Raw genomic sequence first — 23,580 nt, forward strand, 5'->3', positions numbered from 1 at the left:
TGCTACTTCCCAGAGGATTTAATGAAGTAGAAATTAATATAAAGGACAAGGAAGATGTCCTAAATTTAGATCTTTAAAAACAATGAATTTAGATCTGTCATAAAAGATCTCCTAAATTTAGATCTTTAAAAGCAATGAATTTCCAGAAGAATTGAAAATAGGTATTCAAACAAGTACACGTACATGCACGTTCACAGCAGCACTATTCACAACAGCCAAAAGGTACAAACTGCCCAAGTGTCCATCAGTCTATTCATCAATAGATAAACAAATTGTGGTATATCCATACAACAGAATATTATTCAGCCATAAAAAGGAATGAAATACTGATATATGTTACAAGGTGGAACAACCTCAAAACAAAGAAGCCAGGCACACAATGTCACATAATACATGCTCCACTTATATGAAATGTCCAGAATAGATAAATCCAGACAGACAGGTGGTTGTTAGGGCCTGGGGGGGAGGAAGGAATGGGGAGGAACTGCTTAAAGGGTAGGGGATTTTACATTGGAATGATGGTAATGTTCTGGAACTGGATAGAAGTGGTGGTTTCACAACACTGTGAATGTATGAAATACCATTGAATTGTTCATTTTAAAATGGCTTAAAAAAAATAAAAACAATGAACTCAAGTCTTGCTCTGTTACCTGGACTACAGCACAGTGGTGTGATCATAACTCACTGCAGCCTCAAAGTCCTGGGGTCAAGCGATCCTCCTGCCTCAGCCTCCTAAGTAGCTGGGACTACAGGCATGCACCACCACACCTGGCTAATTGGTTTTTTTTTTTTTGAGAGAAGGGGGTCTCACTACATTGGTCAGACAGGTCTTGAACTGGCCTCAAGTGATCCTCCTGCCTTGGCCTCCCAAAGTGCTAGGATTACAGATGTGAGCCATGACGCCTGGTCTGAATTCTAGTCTCGAAACCAGATTCTTGCCTCTCAAATCCTCTACACTATACTTTACACTTACCTTGCACACCATGGATGTCTTTGCTCCAAGCCTAGCAGCTTGGACACACTGGTTGGCACCTTTCCCTCCAAAGCCAATAAAAAACTTATGTCCATGGATGGTTTCTCCAGTTTTTGGCAAACGAGAAGTAACACTATTATAATTTAAAAAGAGAAGAGAAAAAGCACATTGGTAACTGTAATCAATTTAAGTTCTTTAGAAGACAGAAAACGTTGTATGATGGCCTAATTTGTCCTAACAATTAGAACTATGAATAGAAGCAGGGAAGATTACCTTTTCCTTTAAGATGACGTTCAGTAGTTTTCGTCATTATCAAGAGTACATCTTATTGACAGAATCCTTCTCTCTCCCCCACAGCTCACTATTTTAGTTCTACTTCAGATGTGGGTTCCTAGTGTTTGTACTTCATCAGGGTTGTTCATGGGTAACTGTGTTTCATATTCTCCTTCCCAATGTCCAGCACAGAGCTTTATTCACAGGGGGATTTAATAAATGGGATGAAGTTAATGTATGTTTCTGTACAGGTTTCTCAGGTCACTGTAACAACAAGCAGGAAGTATACTAGGATTATGATACTCCAGTAAAGGACCTAAGGAGAAGAGGGAAGTTGCAGTTCTAGGTACTAAAGAATCTTATTTATTTACCTGGGTGGGGGTGGGGGTGTGGTATTGAGAGGACAGGATCAGGTTTTAGTCCTAGTCCATCCTGCATACTACATCAGTTAATGTGCTGACTCAAAAAGAATACTGACTTTAAAAAATGGATCCTAAAGAGCTAAGTTTAGTTTGTAATTTTTATTATGAGAAATATCAAACATAAAAGTAGAGAAAGTAGTATATTGACTTCCCTTACCCCCATTCACCCATCACCCAGATTCAATAATTATCAATTCACAACTGCTTTGGTTCCAGTCTATATCGTCATTGACTTCTCTAAGAACTAAGGATTTTTATTGTAATGTTATTGCCTAATGATTGATAGTATTAAATGAGGCAGAAAGGGTAAAAGGTTTGCTCTAGGATATGAATTTCATATTATTAAAAATGGAAGATATGAAGAAACAAAATCTCTGAAGGATGGAAGGAAATGACTGACTTTAAAGTGGAAGAGGAGTTCTTGGCATAGGGGCAAGTGAAGAAAATGGGCCCAAGTGGCACTGGCTGATTGGCCACAAGGAAGTGGGCTAAGGACCAGAAGGAGCAGATGGAGAGAAGGTAGGTGTGACCAGAAAGGTTAATTGGCTTTAGATAGGAAAGGCAGGCCAAGAGATAAAGTTCCACTGAGAACCTAAACTGCTTTAGCAGATTAGGGATTTATATTAATTTCTCACATAGACTGTCATCTATCTGAAACCATTATCTTACTATATTAGAGTAACTGAATGATGTCAATTCTGTTAGGTCACTAATAGCCTGTTTGCAATGGGATGACATATAACCGATGCCAAGAACACATGACTGTTTCAATAAAGATCAAGCTTAACCTGTGAACCTCCTTTATGTAGTTCTCAAAGTGTCAATAAATTGGGCTGAACTACTCAATCCCCTAGCAGTGCACTGTCAAATATGGTTGAGATTCAAAAGAGACTCATCAATAATTTGAAAACATCCCACTCCTCCCCTTTTAAATTCTATTTTTATCTTGGATTCTAAATGCATTTATAGTACTGATGAAAAAAATATACATGTAGAAGGTTCACTTCTGAAAAAGGTACTCAATCAAGAGAAAAATGGTTTTAATGTAATGTTATTATCCTGTCATTTAATTTAGCAATGACAGTGATGATGAGATTTTGATTTGCATCAGAAATCTTAAACATTTTAGGATTCTGTTATGAACAGGCAATGATGAGTAATCTGTGTGATTAACTATGTGAATTCTTGGCTTATTGATGCTGCTACAAACAACACTCAAAAGAACCTTAAAAAGAAAAAATATCCAGTGTAGCTAAAAACAGGCCAAATAACTTAGTTAAGACTGTCACTGAAGAAACTTATAACTTCCACTATATCTATACTTAGATCTGGGTCACAATCCACTAGCTTGAATCAAGTGTATTTTTTATTAACTGTGGGAAATCATTAAAAATATATCACCAGATTATTATTGGAATGTATATGTATGTGGGGGAGGGTGAAATCAGGGGGACAATGTGTGTGTGAGATGTGGGAGCAGATGGCTGGGGTTTAAACTCATTTCTAAACAACTTACATTAACACAAGCACTGTATCAATTCAGTGATTATTGAAATTCTTCACTCCTTTGGTATTTTACTATTTTTGTTTTCTCTTCCTTCTGTATCTTTCCCCTACTCTTGTCTCTTTCTTTCCTTAATTGTAGACTTTCCCTGCATGAGGACAGGGACCAAGTCTGTCATGTTCTGCATTTTATACAAAGTGCCTGTCACTTAGTGTGAGGTTAACAGATATTTGCTAACTGCAGGAATCTTTCTAAGAGTCTCCATTTGTCTCTCTTCCATGTCTCCCCTGTGTAGCATCCATTTTTGCTTCTGAATTGAGGATATGGAGGTGCTGGTTAGGGAAGGAGGAGGAGACTGGCAGGGGAGACTGGGCAATTGTCTGGCAATAACAACTCCATGTTTTACCAGATCTTGCCCACTGTACTACTAATATTAGCAACATTCCTCTTTCACAAGCAAGAACCATAGCTGTAAGTCAGATCATCATTCCTTTATTCACACATTAAGTCAATAAATGTTAACTCAGTGGTTCCTGATGTACTTCCTATAGGGCAAAATCAACTTGCTGCTAATGGCAAATCTAACCTCTAACCTTGATGCAAAAAACAAAACAAAACAAAAAACCCCACAACAACATATCACAGCCAAGGAGATGAGTATGATTTGATTAATGTTTTTTAAAAGGAAAAAGATATATGTTCTCACATGACATGTATATCCACGGAAAGTGAAATGTTAAAAGACAGGTATCCACGGAGAGGGGTGGGGAGTAAAAATTTATGTTTTACTTTATATACTTGTGCACATAAGTATATGCAACAAGAATATCTTAGCGTATTATGCGGTATCACTTATCACTACTTCAGAGTTATCTGGCTTCCCTGTCTCATTTTCTAGCCACCAGTTCTTCATGGGCACCAACTAGTTTCTTACAGGTGCAACCTAATGCAGCCTTGCCCAGTGCTGCTCTCTTCCCACTCCAGGTTGCCTTGTTTCTTTGCTGTGGCTCCTCAGGCTGTCCTGAAGGATTGAGCAGCCAGTTGCCTGTAGAAGTGGCCAACACAAAAACATTAAGTATCTTTGTATAGGCTCTTCCTTCTTCCCTGTCCCTTGCTCTTGCTTCCTGGGTTATAGTGCTGAATAGAGTGTAGTGCTTAATAGAGTATTGAGCCTTTGTTTGCTCTGCTTTCTGTAAAAGACTGAGATAGTTTATTGCATATTTTTTTTAAAAGTATATACACTGAAGCGTGGAGAATGGAGTAGAGAGAGAAACTAGAAAGTTGGCAGCAGCATTTCTGAATTGCAAATCCTAATTTACTTTGAATTAGACTTTCCTATTTTTTTTTCTTATTTAAATCATGACATTGTATTGAGGTTCAAGAAGGAACCTGCACAAAGCAGCATGCCCTGGATGAAAGCAATGCTATGATTCACCCTAATTCAAACATGAGTTTTAGCAGGATGCCAAAGACAGACAAAGTGCTCAAAGAAAAAAAAATCAGGAGGCAGGTACTAGTAGAAATACACTGTTGCTACCATTTCAAAGTTAAAAGGGCATAAATTTCTAAATGAGGGAGAAATCCCAAACAGAAAAATCCATGCATAAGAAGTATATTTGAATTTAAAACAAATTCATAGCTTTAAAAATGTCACAACATTTTTAAGTCGGACAGAAGAGAACAGTGATAAATGTTCATGGATGGCCCCAGTCTTCCCTGCCATGAGAGGCCACGTGGTTAGAGCCTGGGTGTGCCAGGCAGGAGGCCCCAGCCACTTACTGATGGTATTATCTTTGACAGCTTTCCCCTCTTTGAACCAGCTTCTTCTCTTGCAAAACAGGTTTAATAATACTTGTCAACTCCTTAAATGCCTGGGTTTTGTGCTCAGAGTTAATTCACTGACAGGTGTTACCAGAACAACTTATCAATTGCTTTTAACTTCTTGACAATGATGTGGTTTTTACGGATTCTCAGAGATTATTCAAACCAAAGGAACAAATGACCTGGTGATACAGGGATGAGAAGTCTTTCAACCAAAGAGGTCACACTAGTACTGGCTTCAGCCAAAAGTCAAGGAATATGTTGCTTTTTTATTTTTGCATCAATCCTTTCTTCTTCTGACTGCAAGCTTCTGACAACAGAAGCCTCTGTAACAGAAGATTGTACTATTAGTTATTACCCAATTAAAATTCATTACACTAATTTATCACTCTCATTGCCTGTATTCTTCAACCATATCTGTTCTTTTCAGCATTTGTGTATGTCACATTTAAAGGGCTGAGAGTAATTTTAAAATCAAGTTAGTGACATCTATTTCTACCTTTGTAAAAATCTCCCAATTAAAAATTCATTCTGTGGTCCCTAATCCTAAATTTGCAGACATATATGTGATTTATTTAAGGCAATGAAACATAAATTATGCTTTAAACAGTTCTTAGCTGATTTTGATTTCTAACCCTTATCTTTTCCTAGCTAAAAAGTCATCTTGTTTGAAGATGCAGCTACTCTTGACTTTATAGAGCAGACAAATAACACTCTAGCCAGAAGTGGCCAGCCTTTCAGGCATCAGATCCTTGATCTCTACTTATTTAAAATTTACTTATGTGTGAAAAAGCGTACTAGGCAATGGGGCAGACAATAAAGACGACTAAGTTATGGTCTTCTCCCCTGTCACTTCAACCACATCTCTGCTCATGTTACCTCCTCAGAGGACTTCCCAGGCCACCTTACAGGAGACACCTCATTCCTGAGGTAATTTTTGTTATGTATTCACTCATTCATTCTGACAACAAACACCATGTTTCTGGATCAGAGGCAGCATCTGAACACTTATAATCACTTTTGTTCTCCATGTCCCAATCCCCCACGGGGTGACATGATGAGAGGAACCCCCAAGTAATGAATTCTTGTGCTTATATAAGACAGCTGACATAGCTGCTGCTCCTCATCCCTTCTAGGGTAGGGGGAAGAAAGAGGAGGGGGCGCCACATACTCAGAACCTGCTGACCTTTGCTTTGTAAACAAATCCTCTCAGAGAGAAAGAGAGAAAGGAGGACGGTTTCCAGGTTTACAATCCCTGGAAGGAAGACAAATTATCCTGTGGAGAAGTCTCTAAATCTCGCCACAGGTCTTTTACTTCCAAAGCTTGTTTGCCATTCGAACATTCTTTAATCCAGATGCCTGGAACCTTCGCTCAGAAAGTGCTGATCATGCAGAGACATGAAAATATTCATGAAGCATTGCTGCCCAACAATTTTCTTCATAGCAATATCGCTACCTGACATTTCAATACTCATATCTTTTCTCATGCCTCCCTTTTTTGGGATTAACTGTATTCCATTTTATCTTCTCTATTTTTGTGTTATAACTTTACCTTTTCCCCCTATGTTAAAAAAATGATGAATCTAGGGTTTAAATATGTCTTTTTAACTTATCACAGTTTATTTTCAAACATTACTATACCACTTTACATAAAAATGTAATTTACTTAAAATAGTACATATTCTTCCATTTCTCCCTTTCTGACCTTTGTGCTATTATTGTCATACATTCTACTTCTACATGATATAAAACTTACAATACTGTGTTATTACTTTTTAATTTAAACAATCAATTGCCTTTTGAAGAAATAAAGAAATGAAGATAAAGTCTTTGTATTTACCCATATGTGTACCATTTCTGGAGCTCTTCATTTCTTTGGAGGGATCTGAGTTTTCATCTGGTATCATTTTGGTTTTACCTAAAGAACTTCCTTCAAGATTTACTATAGTGTGAGTTTTCTGGTAATAAATTCTCTCGACTTTTGTTTTCCTAAAAAAGTCTTCATTTCTCTTCATATTTGAAGGATATAGAACTCTATGTTGACAGTTTATTTTTCAAGCACTTTAATGATTTCATTTCATTTTCTTCTGGCTTGCATTGTTTCTGACAAGAAGTAAGCAATCAATCTTTGTTCCCCTATATGTAATATGTGTTTTTCCCCCTTTGGATTCTTTTAAGTGTTTCTAACTGATTTGCAGGAATTTGATTACAGTGTGCTTTGATGTGGTTTACATTATGTTTATCCTGCCTGAGTTTCATTGAAATTCTTAGATCTATGTGTTTATAGTTTGCATCAAATTTGAAAGATTTTCAGCCATTATTTATTCAAATATTTTTTGTCTCTCTCTTCCTCTGTCACCTTGTCTTCTTAGACTCCAATTACACATATAGCAGACCATTTGTTCCACAGGTCACAGAAGCTCTGTGTATTTTTTTCTCTGTGCTTCAATTTAGATTACCTTTATTACTATCAGTATGTCTTTGAGTTCACTTATCCTTTCTTCTGTAATGTACACTCTGCTGGTTAGGTCCATCCAGTGAATTGTTCATTCAGATAATTCATTTTTCATTTCTTAGACCTCTAATTTGGTTCTTTTATATATCTTCCATTTTTCTCATGTTCATGTTTTTTTTTTAAATCACTGAGCATATTTATAATGGCTCTTTTAAAGTCCCTTTATGCTAATTCCACCACCCCTGTTTTTCTGTGTCTATTTTGACTGTTTCTTTTTCTTCTTGGTTATAGATCATATTTTTTTGATTCTTTGGATGTCTAGTGATCTTTAATTGGAGCCTGAACATTGCAAATGTTACATTGTTGAATGTCTTAATTTTGTGTTTTTTCAAAAGGTTTTACTCTTTGTTTTCCCATGCAGTAAAATTAATGTGGATTAGCTTGATCTTTTTTAAGGACTTTTTGAGATTTGGTAGGGTGGGTATAGAGTAGCCTTTACTCTAGGGCAAGTTTATCCTTTCTACTAAGTTGCAGTCCTTCTGGGATCTCTATAGCATGCTCCAGAGGTTCAACAACATCTCTGGCTAAATGGTATTCAACACCTCCCATTCCTATATAATTTCTGCAAAATATTCTGCTTATAGGTGTCCAGTAGTTGCTTTGTGGATTTTCTATGTATGACCATTTACTACTTAGCAACAGACTCAAGGGGACTCCTGTGCAGATTTCTGGAGCTTTCCAATTAGCTCCTTCTTCTCCAATACACTTTCCCACAAATTCTAGCCTCCTCAGCCTCCCTAAGCTATAAACTCTGTTTTCTCAACTCACTGATAATGCTTTCCTTGAGTTCCTCCTCTCTGTGCCAGGGTCAGGAATATGCTTTATTTCCTTTCTCTTCTGGATAATTCTCCTATGCTACGTGTTGGCCAATATCTGAAATGGCTGTTTCATATATTTTGTCTCATTTTCTAGTTATTTCTGGTGGGAAGGTAAGTCTGGTACTAGTTACTACAACATGATCAGAAGTAAATATTTTTGAATGACTATTTTACACCTTAAAAGACACTTACATAGAAAGTTGAGACGAAAGATGCCTAGGTATATAATAAATAATACAATGGGGTGACAGCCGGGCAAAAGTGCTATGCATGACTATAGCCCAAGGGGAAAAGTAAACTAGATGTTAACTTTCCAAACTAGAACAGTGATTATGTGATGGGAGCCCTTATAATCATAATCCAGGAATATGGTTAGAACACTGGGGACTAAAAGGAGCACATTCTATTCTTCCAATGTGGCATGGAGGACTGAGTATGCAAGGTGCTGGGAGAGGAATATAGCTCAAAATATTGAAAATATAGTTCAAAATAAAAATACCATCTAATATTAACAAATATTTTTGGATATTTATAGATATATAAAATTGTGTAGTGTGTATATTATATATAAATGTATATCTATACCTCCCTTAGTCCCAGTTGAGAACAGTCCTGGAGAAAGAATAGAGGTTGGATAGGGAGGTAGGGAATGAGCTAATTTTGGAACTAGAAGACGCAGGAGGAGAGGGCAGGCAAAAGGTGTGTATGGGGTATTAGGAAGTGGGGATTGGACAACTGTAGGATGGCAAAAGGTATGTGTAAGGGAACTGGAAAGTGGGAAAATCAGGATGCAGAAAAGTAGAGCAGAAAGGGAACTGGTAAGACAAAGGCATTTGTCAGACTTCCTGATGAATAACTTTTAAATTCACTGAAGAAGACAAAAGTGTGAATTTATAAAACAATAAACATGATAGTGATAAATAACCACAAAACCAATATTTTATTTTCTGTTTTGCCAATTAATTATAGTAAATTTTTAATTCCAAATGACTTCTGTCACCCCATTATAATTATCTGGGCTACATCTTCCTGCCATCTGCTGGTATAGTTTAAAGAAATAAAAACAGATTTTAATGTTATCCTAAGAAAAATATAATTAGAAGGATAAATCAGCATAACAAAAATTATGTATTCTAGAATCAATTATTAAATTTTAATTTATCTACTATTTTTGGGTTTTGTGATCATGCTCCTTTCATATTCCTATCATGAATAATCAAAAACTGATTATATCATATTTGAACGGAACAACACATATTTGAGATGGGTTGGGGGAGGCATTATCATCATCTCTGTTTTAGGGAGAAAGTGAAAATTCCGAAAAGTATTGGCTTATCAAAAATACATAGTTGTTAGGGGGTTGAGACTGAATTTTAATTCAGGTCTTCTGACTCCATTGCTACAGTCTTTTAACCACACTATGCTACTTTCTTTGACAATCAGCATTCTTAATATTTTGGCTGTAATATTGGATATTAAGTAGATAAAGCAGACAAATATTTAATAATCATTTATATAAGAGCATAAAAAACAAATTCTATACTAAAAAAGACCTATAGTTCATCCCTTTCCAGCACTTCTTTTGACTATGGAATTAGCGAATTTACAGAGGAAAGAGTGGTGGCTTCTCCTATAGTCTCATAGTAGTGCTCATTCTTAAAATCTCATTTGTATTTCAAATATCTTTGCATATCCTATTCTCTGTGCCTGAAAGTTCTTTCACTTGCTTCTCAGCTGAGCTAATCCATTCACATCCTTTAAAATTAGATAATCACTTCCTCTAGGAGTCCTAATGTAACAAATCCAATGAGGTTAAGTTCACTGCCTCTGCTCTTTGGCAGTGTTTCTCTCATAGCATGTAGCACATTCACTTTTATATCACTATGGCCTAAAACTGTGCCTATATACACCATCTACCCAGTAAACATGTATTGGAATAATTAATACATTATTAGTGAGAGAACCATTTCTTGAGTGTTAATCATATGATAAATACTGCAATAAGCATTTTATGACCATCAGTTCACTTAATCATTACATTAACCCCATGAGAAAGTTATTATTTTTATCCCATTTCACAGATAAGGAGAGTGAGAATCAGAGAGATTAAAAAACAGATCCATGTTCACCCAGAGCCAGGATTTAAAGCAAGGTTGGTTTGACTCCAAAACTCATTATAAAATATTATCCCCAAATGTACCTAAAGCCCCTTGGACATATTTATATTTCAGGTTTTTGTGATTTCTTGTGTAATTTCTAGTAGTTATGCTTCTGCAAACTGAACCAAGAAGCCAAGATGGAAAGGCCAAATAATGGTGCTCCTTTCCTACAGTTCAGAAGGAACTTCGTATTATCACAGCTGAGAGACTATATGACTAGGTATGGTGTCATTTATACAGTGATGTGTTCCTTTTTGCCAGTCATGATTCCCCATGGCCAAGAATAACATAATATTTATTCACCCAACTCAGGAGCACCCAGATACATAAAGCAAACCCTGTCTGATCTAAACAGCATGATAAACAATAACACCATGGTAGCCGGGGATTTCAACACCCCACTGAATGAACTGGATAGATCTTCCAAACAGAAAATAAGCAAAGAAATAATGGACTTAAACAGAGCTCTAGAACAAAAGGGTCTAACAGACATCTACAGAACATTCCACCCAAATAAAGCCGAATATACATTCTTCTCAGCTCATGGAACTTTCTCCAAAATTGATCACATACTAGGCCACAAATCAGACCTCAACAAATTAAAAAGAACAGAAATTATACCATGTATCTTCTCAGATCTCATAGTGGTATAAAATTAGAGTTCAATTCCAATAGAAATACTCACCACTTCACAAAGTCATGGAAATTGAACAATCTACTGTTGAATAACTATTGGGTCAAGGAGGAAATACAGAGGGAAATCAAAAGATTCTTCACACTAAATGATAATGAGGACACAAGTTATCAAAATCTGTGGGATACAGCAAAAGTATTCCTGAGAGGAAAACTAATAGCATTAAATGCTCACATCTAAAAAACAGAAAGCTCAAAAATCTATCCACATGCATTTAAAGGATAATTTCTCCAAATTGCCACGGTATTTTGCCACATTCATACTACTTCATAGTTTCTGCTTTTTCTGATAAATCACTTCTCTACCCTTGGGGCACATTAAAATTTATGGCAGAATTTAAAAAACAAAAATTGATGCCTGGGCCCAATTCCCAGAGAGTCTGGTTTAACTGATTCTAAATGGCAACCGGACTTCAGAATCTCTCTCTTCCTTGCTTCCACAGTATTATATGCTAGCTGGAGTCTTAATACTCTCCTTTCACTCTTACAGTATTAGTCCCTTTGCTGCAGTTTGTTGTTTATTTATTGAGACAGGGTCTTGCTCTGTTTCTCAGGCTAGAGTGCAGTGATGTCATCATAGCTCACTGTGACCTCAAGCTCTTAGGCTTAAGTGATCCTCCCAAGTAGTTGGGACTACAGGCATATGACACCACACCTGGCTCATTTTTCTATTTTTTGTAGAGACAGAGTCTTGCTATGTTGCTCATGCTTGTCTTGAACTCCTGGCCTCAAGTGATCCTCCCACCTCAGTCTCCTAAAGTGCTAGGGTTATAGGCGTGAGCCACCATGGCTGGCCAGAACTCTATTTTAAAACCAGCCTCTTCACAATTTGTTTTTTCTCTTAACATTCTCATTTAAAATCTTATGGGGTGGTCAAGAGAAAAATGGACAAAGGACCCATGGATAGGCAATTCACAAAAGAAATATAAACAACTAACAAACATCTGAAAAAAATTTAACATCTCTTGTAATCAAACATAAGATAACATTCATCACCTCTCAACTAACAATGTGTTGGTTAGGAATCCAGAAAATAGGCCTTCTCATACACTGCTAGTAGGAGTGTATATTTCAACAATTTTTATGAAGGCAAATAAAAGTTAAAAATGTTATTTCATTTCACCTAGAAATTCCATCTCTAGGAATTTACCTAAGGAAACAGACAAGAGTCCAAAAGATAAGTGTTCTAAGAAGTTCATCATGGCAAATGGAAACAACTTAAAGGTATATATTTAGGGCACTGAATCAATAAATTTTAGTATCTCCAAGTAATAGAGTATTGAGTAGCCACAACAATGCTGCTGCTGAGATTGGGGCTGGTGGACAAGGTATGAGGTTTATTGAGTTCCTAGTCTGCATAGACTTTCTCCCTCTCACAAAAACGTACACTTAGCCACAACACATATGCGTGCACATGGGGATGCACAATTGCGTAAGGGGACATAAAAGAGGGACTACAAACAGGAACTAAGAAAAAGAGACAAAACAAAAAACTCAAGGATAAACTGAGGTTTTATCATAGCTCATCATAGCTTACCTCACAGTGAGCTATGAGGAGAAAAATATTTAAGTGGGTAAGAAGAGTAGGCACTTTAAAAATAAGGTATAAGAAAATGAAGGAAAAGTGGTGCAGCTGCTATGAAAAACAATACGGTGATTCCTCAAAAAATTAAACAGAATTGCCACATGATCCAGTAATTCCACTGCAGGGAATATACCCCAAAGAACTGAAAACAGGGGCTCAAACAGATATCTGCACACTCACATTAACAGCAGCATTATTCAGAACAGCCAAAAGGTAGAAGCAACCCAGTGTCCACTGATAGATAAGTAGATAAATAAAATGTGGTAGACACATATAATGGAATATTATTTAGCTTTAAAAAGGTCATTCTGACACATGCTACAACATGGATAAACCTTGAAGACATGATGCTAAGTGAAATAAGCCACTCACAATGATTCCACTTATGTGAAATACTTAGACTCCAATTACGTATATGGTAAATACTTTGTTCCACAGGTTACAGAGGCTCTGTGCATTCTTTTCTCTATGCTTCAATTTAGATAATCTCTATTACTATGTCTTTAAATTCACTTATCCTTTCTTGAGGACATTATGCTAAGTTAAATAAGTCAGTCACAAATCGACAAATAATGCATGATTCCACTTATATGATATACTTAAAGTAGTCAAATTCATAGAGATAGAAAGTAGAATGGTGGTTGCCAGGGGCTGGGGGGGAGGAGGGAATAGGGAGTTATTGTTTAATGGCACACAGTTTCAGTTTGGGAAGATGAAAAAGTTCTGGAGATGGATGGTGGTGATGTTTGTACAACAATCTGAATGTACTTAATGCCACTGAACTGTAAATTAAAAATGGTAACTTACATTATGCATATTTTACCACAATAAAAAAAGTAGATCTGAAAAATTCTCAAGGACAATATGAAGTTCTCTGATATAGATAATTACACTATTAGTTTTTGTTTTTCAAGGAAACCAGTCCTTAGTAGCACTTTTGAATACCTTATCTCTTACAAATATAGTACATGCCAAACTTCTGAATTGCTACTTGAAACTTCACAATATTTTAGTATTTGAGAGTAGAGGTATATACATTTTAATCCTGTCTCCAACCTTAACTAGGAATTTGCTGAGAGGAAACTCAATCAATTCTTCCCGGACTTGTGTTTCTTATATCTAAAGTGAGCAGGGTACAATACAAAAATGAACTCAAGATTCTTTCCTACTCTAATACTCTCTAGTCTTACATATTTAAGTTTCCCACAACAATTTTACTGCATTGTAAATATCTTTATTGTATGGATGATTAAATTTTGTGTAGTTTTTTTCCTTTTTTTAATCAATAAGATCAGAAAATGTTTTTTTTTTTAAGAGTACAGTATTGGTATATGGAAGCTTCTGTTTTGTATTTCAACATTCTATTTTATGTTTATATCTTCTTACTGTAATCTCATTTCTCAAATAAATAGTTGCTAACTTTTTGAGCTAAAGTTATCATTACTTTCTCCATTATAATTATAATAGCATATCAATAATCTGTCTTAAATCTCAAAACCAAATTTAGGATTTTTCCCCTCGGAGAAGTTTGACATCTCTTAATTATTTGATGCCATTTATTTGTTTTTATTTCTGAGGAATATAACCTTTTTTTCCCTAAAAAGCATTAAGCCTAGACTTCTTTGTTTCATAAGATGGGATTCTTTCTAAGGACTCCATTTTCTAGGTCTTGTCAATGTGGGAAAACTAACTGTTCAACAACAGAGTTTGCTTATGAAAGACCAGAGAGGGAATGCTTGATTCATGCCCATTTTACTAAACAGATGTTTCCAACTATTTTACCTCCTAAATATTTCTTTAAGCCTTTTCCTTTTCTTTATCCACATCTCTACTGTCCTAGTTCAGGTCCTCATCAACTCTTATGAGGACTATTGCTTTATCTTTCAAATGGGTCTTCCTGTCTTCAAGGAGAATGCCTTTGGTGCCTTCAAAACATTGGCTTTTTAAATATCTACTTTTGGTGCCAAGTGAGCTATGTGAAATACAAATCTGTCATTCTTGTACTTTGAACCCTTCAGTAGCTCCCAGAACCTCGAGAATAAAACCCAAGCACCTTGGCATGGCTGATGAAGCCTTTCATTGCATCTTACATCTGATGCTATGGTTGCTATCAATAGTTGCTATCCTTGGCACCTCCATCACCGCCTCTGAGATCTATGACTTTGCTCCTTCATGTTATCCCAGCTGGTGGAATGTCCTCCTTCTTCTTTATTGCTGGGTTAGCACCTGCTTATTTTTATTTAAAATTTTTTTTAGAGACAGAGTCTCACTATGTTGCCCAAGCTGGCCTTGAATTCCTGGGCTCAAGCAATCCTTCCGCTTCAGCCTCTCGAGTAGCTGGGACCACAGGCCTGCACCACTGCATCTGGCTACTTGCTGATTTTTCAAGACTTGGCTCAGGAGGCGTTTCCTCCAGGAAGTTTTCCCTGTGCTCCCATAGAACCTGCAGGTACTTACTACATCATGCTATAATGATTTCTTTTTGAGTCTGCATTCTTCCGTGGACTCCAAATACCTCCAAAGCAGTACTATGGTGGTTTGAATGTTTGTCCCTTCCCAAAATAATGTTGCCAATGTAACAGCATTGGGAGGTGGGACTTTTAAGAGGTGTTTAGGTCATGCCATTATTGCTTCAGTGAGTTCATTATTCTTAGAGTGAGCTCCTAATAAAAGGATAAATTTGGCCTCTTTTTTGTTCCTCTCTCTCTCAGCCTTTCCACCATGGAAAGCAAGATGGCTCTCTCAGCCTTTCCACCATGATGCAGCAAGAAGGCTCTCACCAATTGTCCTTGATCTTACAGCTGCCAGCCTCCAGAACAGTAAGACAAGAAGTTTATGTTCATTATAAATTACCCACTCTCAGGTATTCTGTTATAGCAGCATAAAATGGACTAAGACAAGCAGTGATGATGTTTTACTAATTGCAATATCCCTAGTGTTTAGCACATTTTTAGTATTCCAATATTACATATAAGTCATCAAAATACTAGAGCAAAGTGGGGTGCAGTGGCTCATGTCTGTAGTCTCAGGTACTCAGGAAGCTGACACAGGGGGATTGCTTGAGCCCAGGAGGCCGGCTTGGGCAACACACCGAGACCCCATCTCTAAAGAAAAATAGTAGTGCAAAATTTATCACAAAGTCCACCTTATTTTGTTTTCCTTAGAATAGAGACACAAAGAGCCTAGGGAACAGAAAGCTGGCAAAGGAATGGATTGCTATGTAATGGCACATAGTAGGTGTTCTTTCTTTGTCATACATAATTTATTTTTTTAACATATTTTCATTAAAGGGACAAAGGAAATTCCCCATGAATGATTTCTTTTGATATTAGGGAATACAGTTGAAAGAAACATGTTTAACAAACTATTAATTTAAAAAGCGATTGGTAATTGATAAGCAACTTTCAAAACCAATTTAAGGAGCAGAAAGAATAATAAAGAATGACATATTTCTCTAATGTTGGGAAAGCATGATACTTTTCAGATCAACATTCCTTTGGCTTTTAGTTTGCTAAAAATGTGACTATTAGAGATTTTTCCATTCTAAATATGACAAGTCAAGAGGCTTCTTGTGGGACACAGGTTAGAGGGTAGTGTAATATGTCAAACATATATAACTTTTTCTAGGTATAGTATAAAATTGGTTTTTTAAAAGTAATCTAAGTCCAGTGCTTCATCCATTTTGGGTCGAAAGGCTTCTAAATTCACTTATTCCACTATCCAATTAAAATCTTTTGAGAATTAAGCAATCATTTCCTCATTTGCCAGGATTAAATTTAGATGCTTGGGTGAACATGAGCCTTATCTCTCAAGCCATCACTTTTAATTGGCAGCATGTAAAAGGATAACATAGGGTTTTAGTTGACATTATAGTCTATTGCCATGGAAATATAAACAAGGGTTTGTATTAAGCTTGTCTCAAAGCAAGTTTTAGGGGTGCAGAGAGACTGGAAGGGTGACAGGGAATAAATTATGTGGAAAATGTATCATCTAAATGTTGGAGTGCCCTAGGAGCTCTGAGTCTCAGTGATCTCATCCTGTCTCATGGCTTCAAATACCATACATACGCTGATGATTCTCAAGTTTATATCTTCAGGCTAGACCTCTCCCCTGAACTCCAAACTCATATCTGTCTTCTTGACCTTGTCAATCGGGTGTCTAATAGGTACCTCACATGTCCACCCTGAGCTCCTAATATAGCCCTTTCCCATCCAGTTTTCTCTGCTCACAATCTTCTGCATTTCAGCAAGGGTCAATTGCCCTTCCAGTTGCAGAGACCATAGAACTTGGGGTAATCTTTGACCTATCTCTTACTCCTCAGCAAATCCTGTCAGCTCTACCCTCAAAATATATCAAAAGCTGCTCATTTCTCCCCACTTGCACTGCTTTCAAGCTACCATCATTTCTTGCCTGGATTATTGTGATCAACTCTAAAGTTGTCTCCCTGCTTTTGTGCTTGCCTGCCTTCATTCTATTCTCGTATAGCCCCCAGAGAGATCCTATTTCAGTCTAAGTCAGGTTATGTCACTCCTCTGCTCAAATACTCCAGTGGCTTTTCATCTCATCCAGAGTACGTCCCAATGTCACTGAATGCCCTCCCCCAACCCTTTTTTCTTCTTCAGCTATACTGGACTCCATGTTATTCCTTGAATAGGGCCTTTGCATATGCTATTCCCTCTGCCTAGAATGCTCTTCCCCCAGGTTATGACTTGCTTCCTTTCTTCCTTTAGTTCTTTACTCTAAATCACCTTCTCAGTGAAGCTTTCTGTGGCCAGTGATCTAAACTTACTACTTCCATGCTTTGTTTTTCTCCTTAGCTTTTTATCTAACATACTATGTATTTTACTTATTTCTACTGATACTGCCTCTCCTACTAGGATGTAAACTCCATGAAGCAGTGAGTTTTGTCTGTGTTTTCACTGCTGTATTCTTTGCATCAGGGAAGTGTGTAGCACGTAGTATAAACTCAATAAATATTTGTTGAATAATTAAAATATAAGCGATACATGTCATAAAAATAACGATTATTAATGAAAGCATAATTAACCAATGTCTGTGAGCCTAACATCTAGAAATGCTCTTGTGTTGTTGAATTTTTATAGATATCTGTCTCTGGAGGAACTTTGACTTTATTTCCCACAAGACCAAGCTTGATTTCTCATATCTTTGCAATGTGTAACTTTAGAGATGAGTGTTCAAGAAGGAAGAGGATAATAATAAAAATAAAGGTGAGTGTTAAATAATGTCCATTGTTTGCCATGATGGATGAGCTAATGATTTTTAAAAATTATTACTACACACAGCTTACCATTCATAGCTGACTGAAATTAGAAATGAAAAAAAGTTGCTCATTGATTGAATTAGCAGTATCTGGCATACAGTAATGTAATATATAAAGCTGGACTTGGATGCCATCCAAAAGGGCTTAGTTATAGAAGTAGTTTTATTTCTAAAGTGATACTAAAGAATAGGCATGGGTGTCTGGGCTGGTTACAGTCGAACACAGGAATAAAATTAGGAACAGTAATGAAGATACTATCTTTAGACCTAAAAATTACAAATCCTTAGCTACTATTCCTTATCAGCTTATAAAGTACACAATGAACATACAGACTATTACACAAGCTCTCAAATGAGCTATAGATGAAAAGGGCAATAAATATCAGCCAGAATTAGAGGTAGAATGATGTAAGGGAAAGATAAGGGTTGGAAGACCTGGGTTCAGCCTTCACTATATCACTAACTGGCTGTGTGATTTGGGGTGAGTCGTTTAAATTCTCTTAGTTACCTCAACTGTAAAATGTGAGGATGGACTGATAGGTTTCAAAGATCCTCTTAAATATCATAAGATTTTTTTACTTTAAGCTTATTCACTGTGGTAGGAAGAATAACGTGCCCCATGCCCCAAAGCATGTCCATATCCTAATCCCCACAACTTGTGAATATGTTGTTACATGGCAAGGGGAAATTAAGGCTGCTAATAAGCTACTATAAAATAAGATTAGCCTGAATTATCTGGTTGGGCCCAATGTAAACACAAGGGTTCTTAGAATGTAAAAGAGGCAGGCAGAAGACTGAGAGAATGATGTGATATGAGAAAGACTTGACCAACCATTGCTGGCTTTGAAGATGGAGGAAGCGATCATGATGAGCCAAGGAATGTGGGCAGCCTCTAGAAGCTGGAAAGGAAAACAAATTCTCTCTTAGAGCTTCCGGAAAGTGTTGCTTAACCATTAAGTTTGCGGTAATTTGTTACAGCAGCGGTAGGAAACTAATACAGTCATGCTATGTACTTGTAGAGTTGTACCTAAGTTTATCACGGATGCAGGATTTTAAGTAAAAATCCTACATTCAGGTGTTCTGTAAAGATCATCAGAGCCATAAGTAATCAGAGACCATGAAAAGTTTGTAAAAAAGCTGTGGGAATGAGTAGAGAGAGTCTATAGGGGAATAAAATTTTTACTAGTGATTCATGTGAAGAGTGGAAACTTGGATATTTATTTAATAAAGAAAATGGCAAGAGAAGAGAAATTAGAAAGGTTATACACAGTGTAAGAATTTGTTTCTTCTGTGGGTCTCAGTTTACTCATGTATAAACTGAAGTGCTGGGATAATCTGTAAATTTCTCTAGCTCTGAAATAAGATTTTAAAATCCTGACATGCTAAAATGGGCCTTTGACATCACTCCTCCACCTTCTCCCACCGCACAGTTTTTAAAGTAATCATTTTAGAAAGTACCATAGCTATCTTTAGTTATCTGATGGTCAAGCTTCACAGAAAGCTCTCAGTTTGCTAACAAGGAAGTGGCTCTGAATTTTAATCCTGACATTTTTATTGAGGTAGGGTGCATGGGAAAATTGTTTAACTTTCTTAGTGTTTGGCCACTTCACATATAAAAGTACGGTAAACATTTAGCAAGATGGATTTCCCAAGGAATGAATTATTTTAGATGAAGGTTTATTGAAGATTTATTCCTTTAAGTAATTAATCTTTATATATTTTTGATGAAACTATTTCTAAAGTGAAATACATGCTTTACTTTTATATAAAATTTAACAAGTACCCTATTACCTTTTCTTGAAAAGAGTCATCACCAGTAAAATCAGTTACTATTCTGGGCTGTAATATGGTGATGTTCTAGACAGGGGTCTGCAAACTATGACCTGCAGCTGTTCTTGTAAGGCTTGGGAGACAAGAATGGTTTTTATATTTTTAAAAGGTTATTTAAAAAAATGTGACCCAGACCACATATGGTCTGCAAAACCTAAACTATTTACTACATAGCCCCTTACAGAAAGGTTTATTGACTCTTGTTCTAGAAAAAGATATATAGGCCTCTTCACCAAATATCTGCAATAGATTGAACTTTATGCTCTGCCACTAAAGGAAGTATATCTATCTTAGCATAGCATTTGACAAAGTAGCAGCTCAAATATTTGTGGCAAAATAAGGCTAAACGTGTTTAAAATTTTGTCGATTCTTGTTACACACTCTCCTACTCACCCACAGGTTTTCTTCAATCACTATGCCTGCCCCTAGCAATCTCTTCTCCCTTCTACTCTCCATCTTTCTAATGTTGGTTTGGAAATTCAGTAACACAATTTATAAACATTTTAAGCAAGGTGAGATTAAATTGTTTACCTGCAGACCCTGGAACTATTTTCTGAGTCGAATACAGGTGGTTTGGTGCAGGGATTTGGTGACTTATTTTGAGGGCCCAAAGGCCTTTTTATTTATTTCCCAGTTCTCTGCTATCCTTTTGAAAAGCAATGTTTTAGAAAAGATGAGATCTTACTGTAATATACTTGATTATTATTATTTTTTTTTAAGAGCTAGGGTCTCTCTGTTGCCCAGGCTGGAGTGCAGGGGCATGATCATAGCTCACTGCCGCCTCCAACTCCTGGCAATCCTCCTGCCTCATCTTCTTGAGTAGCTAGGACTATAAGTGTGCACCACTGCACCTGGCTGATATTTATGTTGTTTTTTGTAGAGATGAGGTCTCTGTGTTGCTCAGGCTGGGTCGAACTCCTGGCCTCAAGTGATCCTCCCGACTCAGCCTTCCTAAGTGCTGGGTAAGTGCTGGGATTACAGGCATAAACCACTGTGCCTGGTCCATTTTTTATTTTTATAATATAAAAATAGCATTATAAGCTAGTCACCAAAATATTAAACTGAAGCAATCTGAGTGGTAGGATTTCCTCGGAATATCTGAATTTATTATTATATTTTTTTACAATGTACATACTTTTTTTTTTTCTTAAGAGACATGGTCTCCCTTCTGTTGCCCAGGCTGGAATGGCATGATCATAGCTTACTGCAGCCTTAAACTCCTGGCTCAAGGGATCCTCCTGCCTCAGCCTCCAGAGTAGCTGGGACTATAGGCCTGTGCCTGGGAAGGCTGATTTTTTTTATTTTTTATATAGAGAGGTAGGTCTTGTTATATCCCTCAGGCTGGTCTCCAACTCCTGGCCTCAAGCAATCATCCCACCTCAGCCTTCCCAGTAGCAGGGACTATAGGCATGAGCCACTGCCCCCAGCTTACTGTTATAATCACATAAGTTATTTTCATTAAAAAAAAAAGATAATAAATTGAAAGGATCTGTCCACCCATCTCACTAACTCAAGCTATTTTCATTTAGCATATTTTCTATCATTACTTGATCACAGTTTTTTAATGACTGTAAATACCGTGTTTGTTTTCATTTTGACTCATACTTGGGTTGCCATAAGTATTTTATTACTGAAAAATAAGGTGTAAATATAGAATACTGCAGGAATGCATATGGTGAAAGGTGACTAATTGTCTTTTTGACCTCTACTCATTATCTTATACAAGCTTAAATGAATAAATTCCAATTTGGATAGTGTTATGGTTGACAAAACACTTTACTTCATTTAGTCCTCACAACAACCCAGCGAGGTAGGCACATTCTCGGAGGTAAAATTACTTGGCCAAAGTCACCAGGCTAGTCTAGGGGTAAGGCTCAGCAGTCTGACCAAGGAAACAGGAACAGGTCTTTGCAGGCTTTCTAGTATTATTAGAGCTTTCACTAAACCGTGGCCTCCTATGACGCACACCTGACATTTATCTTTACAAACTCAAATTGTTCCACGCCAGGAAGTCAGGTTGCAGCCTGGGGAAAGCTGTAGCTCACACCAAAAGCTACCACTGTCCTTCCCCAAAGACCCAGTGCGAAGGCAGTGCAGAAAGTACAGTCCTCTTCCTCCACCAGCCGCACGCTGCGTACTGGCCCCGGACTAACCTGACCAGGTCTGTCATGCAGGAGCCCACCACTACCACCGCCGCCATCTCCTCCTGCCACTGTCTCCTGGGTTCCCCAGACGCCGTCATTGCTCAAAGGTCGTGCTGCCCACTGAGACGCTGACCTTTGCCCTTTGCCCGACCCCGTAACCAGTGACGCCGCTTCTACCCTCCCTAACGACGCGGGCCTTTCAGACGCCTACGCGGGTCGCCCACCTGAATGCCAGAAATCACCCGCCCATCAGCTGCCCCCTGTTCTTCCAGGAATAGTCTCCCTGTACAGCCTCACACTACAGAGCCCTCCTGATATTGCCAGACTCCGCGCTCCTCGCCACTCACGAGGTAGACGCCGAGGGAGGACCTGTCAGGCACCGCGGGGACGCCTTTCCGAGCGCCTTTGCTGGGCGCGGCGCGGGGGCGCGCACGCCGCCCGGCTCCTGGGCCGCTGAGGGGGCGGGGCGGGACGTCCTGGGAGCGCGCACGCATCCGGCCCGCGGCGCGCGCGCAGGTGGGTGCGTCGGTCGGGGGCGCGCTCGGGTAACCTGTACCCCGCGTAGTCGCCGGTTACCGATCGGACTAAGTTCCAGGTACCTGGACTGGGGCTGGTGCGGGGAGGTTGGATCCCGAGTCGCACAGGTGGCGCTAAAAACCGTGGTTTAAATATGGCCAGAGGGGCCCCCTCCTCTTCCTATAGAGAAGGCCCCCCGTTCCAAAGATGCCCTTCTCACCCCCCTCACGCTGGTCTCCTCAAGAACGAGCCCCCGAGCCTTCTCTTTCTGCATATCTGACCCGTCCTCTGGTCCCTGATTAAACCCAGAGGGTTAATCAACCCTCCTCCTTGTCGCTTGATGAGGGGATCATACAATTTAGGAGAGGGAAGAATGCCCCGTTTTAGATGTTCCCTGGAGTGGGGTGGTCATTCTTTGGATCTGAGCAGACTTGTTTTTCTTGAACGTTGCCCGTTGGAGAAATTGCTTCTCCAGTGTAACTTCCCTCGTGCGCTGTATGAGGTAGACATGACGCAGAAGGATGCCATCCTTTTCCGTTCCATGACGTCAGCAGGGCACATGTTTCCTCTGTGTTTGTCATCTGATTTTAATTGCAAGAACCTGGACAGTCCGTTAGACGTCTTTCTATTCCCCAGGCTTCCCATCAAAGGACCTTATGTGACCCTATTTTGGGACAGCAGACTCTTGTAAAAATTGTAATTTTGCATTTTCCTTCTGTAGTACGTCAAAATCAGGAAGTACAAATTGCAGAACTAGCATTTGCGTATCTGGGATCTATTGTAGTGCTGCCATATGTAAAAGTTACTGCTGAAGGGTGACCCCCGTCCACGTACCCGGCTCAGTGCACCAAAGGACCATTATCTTTGGCCATTCAGTGACTTCTAATTTTGGAGTCCGTGTATTTCTTCCTTTTTCTTAGAGAAGTCACACCTCCTCCTGGTTGAAACAGTTTATAATGCTGCAGGAAATCTTGCACTGTCAAAAAATAGTATTTATGATTGTTTTGGAAATAAAGACAAATTCATTCCCTCAGGTGTCGTCCTGAA

The 23,580-nt window shown here is 38.1% G+C and overlaps 2 protein-coding genes and 1 long non-coding RNA gene across 9 annotated transcripts in view; 2 read left to right on the plus strand and 1 right to left on the minus strand.

Moving 5' to 3' along the window:
- RBKS (ribokinase) overlaps positions 1–22,384 on the minus strand; it is an 83,671-nt gene extending 61,287 nt beyond the window's left edge. For 2 of the 6 annotated variants that reach the window (XR_006734651.1, XR_006734650.1), the window contains exons 1-2: positions 22,027–22,243; positions 974–1,106 (exon numbers count right to left, since the gene is read on the minus strand). Coding sequence is in view for 4 of the 6 variants with exons in the window: in XM_045549302.1 (XP_045405258.1) it covers positions 974–1,106; positions 22,027–22,115 (222 nt within the window). In the remaining 2 variants the exon portion in view is untranslated. Of the gene's footprint in view, positions 1–973; positions 1,107–1,246; positions 1,441–22,026; positions 22,247–22,364 lie in introns of those variants that run through there. The other 4 variants (XM_045549305.1, XM_045549304.1, XM_045549302.1 and 1 more) reach the window with 4 other exon arrangements.
- Positions 15,061–17,906, plus strand: LOC123636749. Its single transcript, XR_006734652.1, has 3 exons — positions 15,061–15,212; positions 15,475–15,582; positions 17,866–17,906. It is a non-coding gene; the product is annotated as an uncharacterized LOC123636749 (long non-coding RNA).
- A 99-nt stretch (positions 22,385–22,483) lies between the features above and the next one.
- The window catches only part of BABAM2 (BRISC and BRCA1 A complex member 2), a 387,195-nt gene continuing 386,098 nt past the window's right edge, over positions 22,484–23,580 (plus strand). Inside the window, exon 1 of one of the 2 annotated variants that reach the window (XM_045549309.1) lies at positions 22,484–22,533. The gene's annotated coding sequence lies outside the window, so the exon portion shown is untranslated. The remainder of the gene's footprint in view (positions 22,534–23,580) is intronic. The other variant, XM_045549308.1, reaches the window with a different exon arrangement.

This window comes from Lemur catta, chromosome 4 (assembly GCF_020740605.2).
Source record: "Lemur catta isolate mLemCat1 chromosome 4, mLemCat1.pri, whole genome shotgun sequence".
NCBI lineage: Eukaryota > Metazoa > Chordata > Mammalia > Primates > Lemuridae > Lemur > Lemur catta.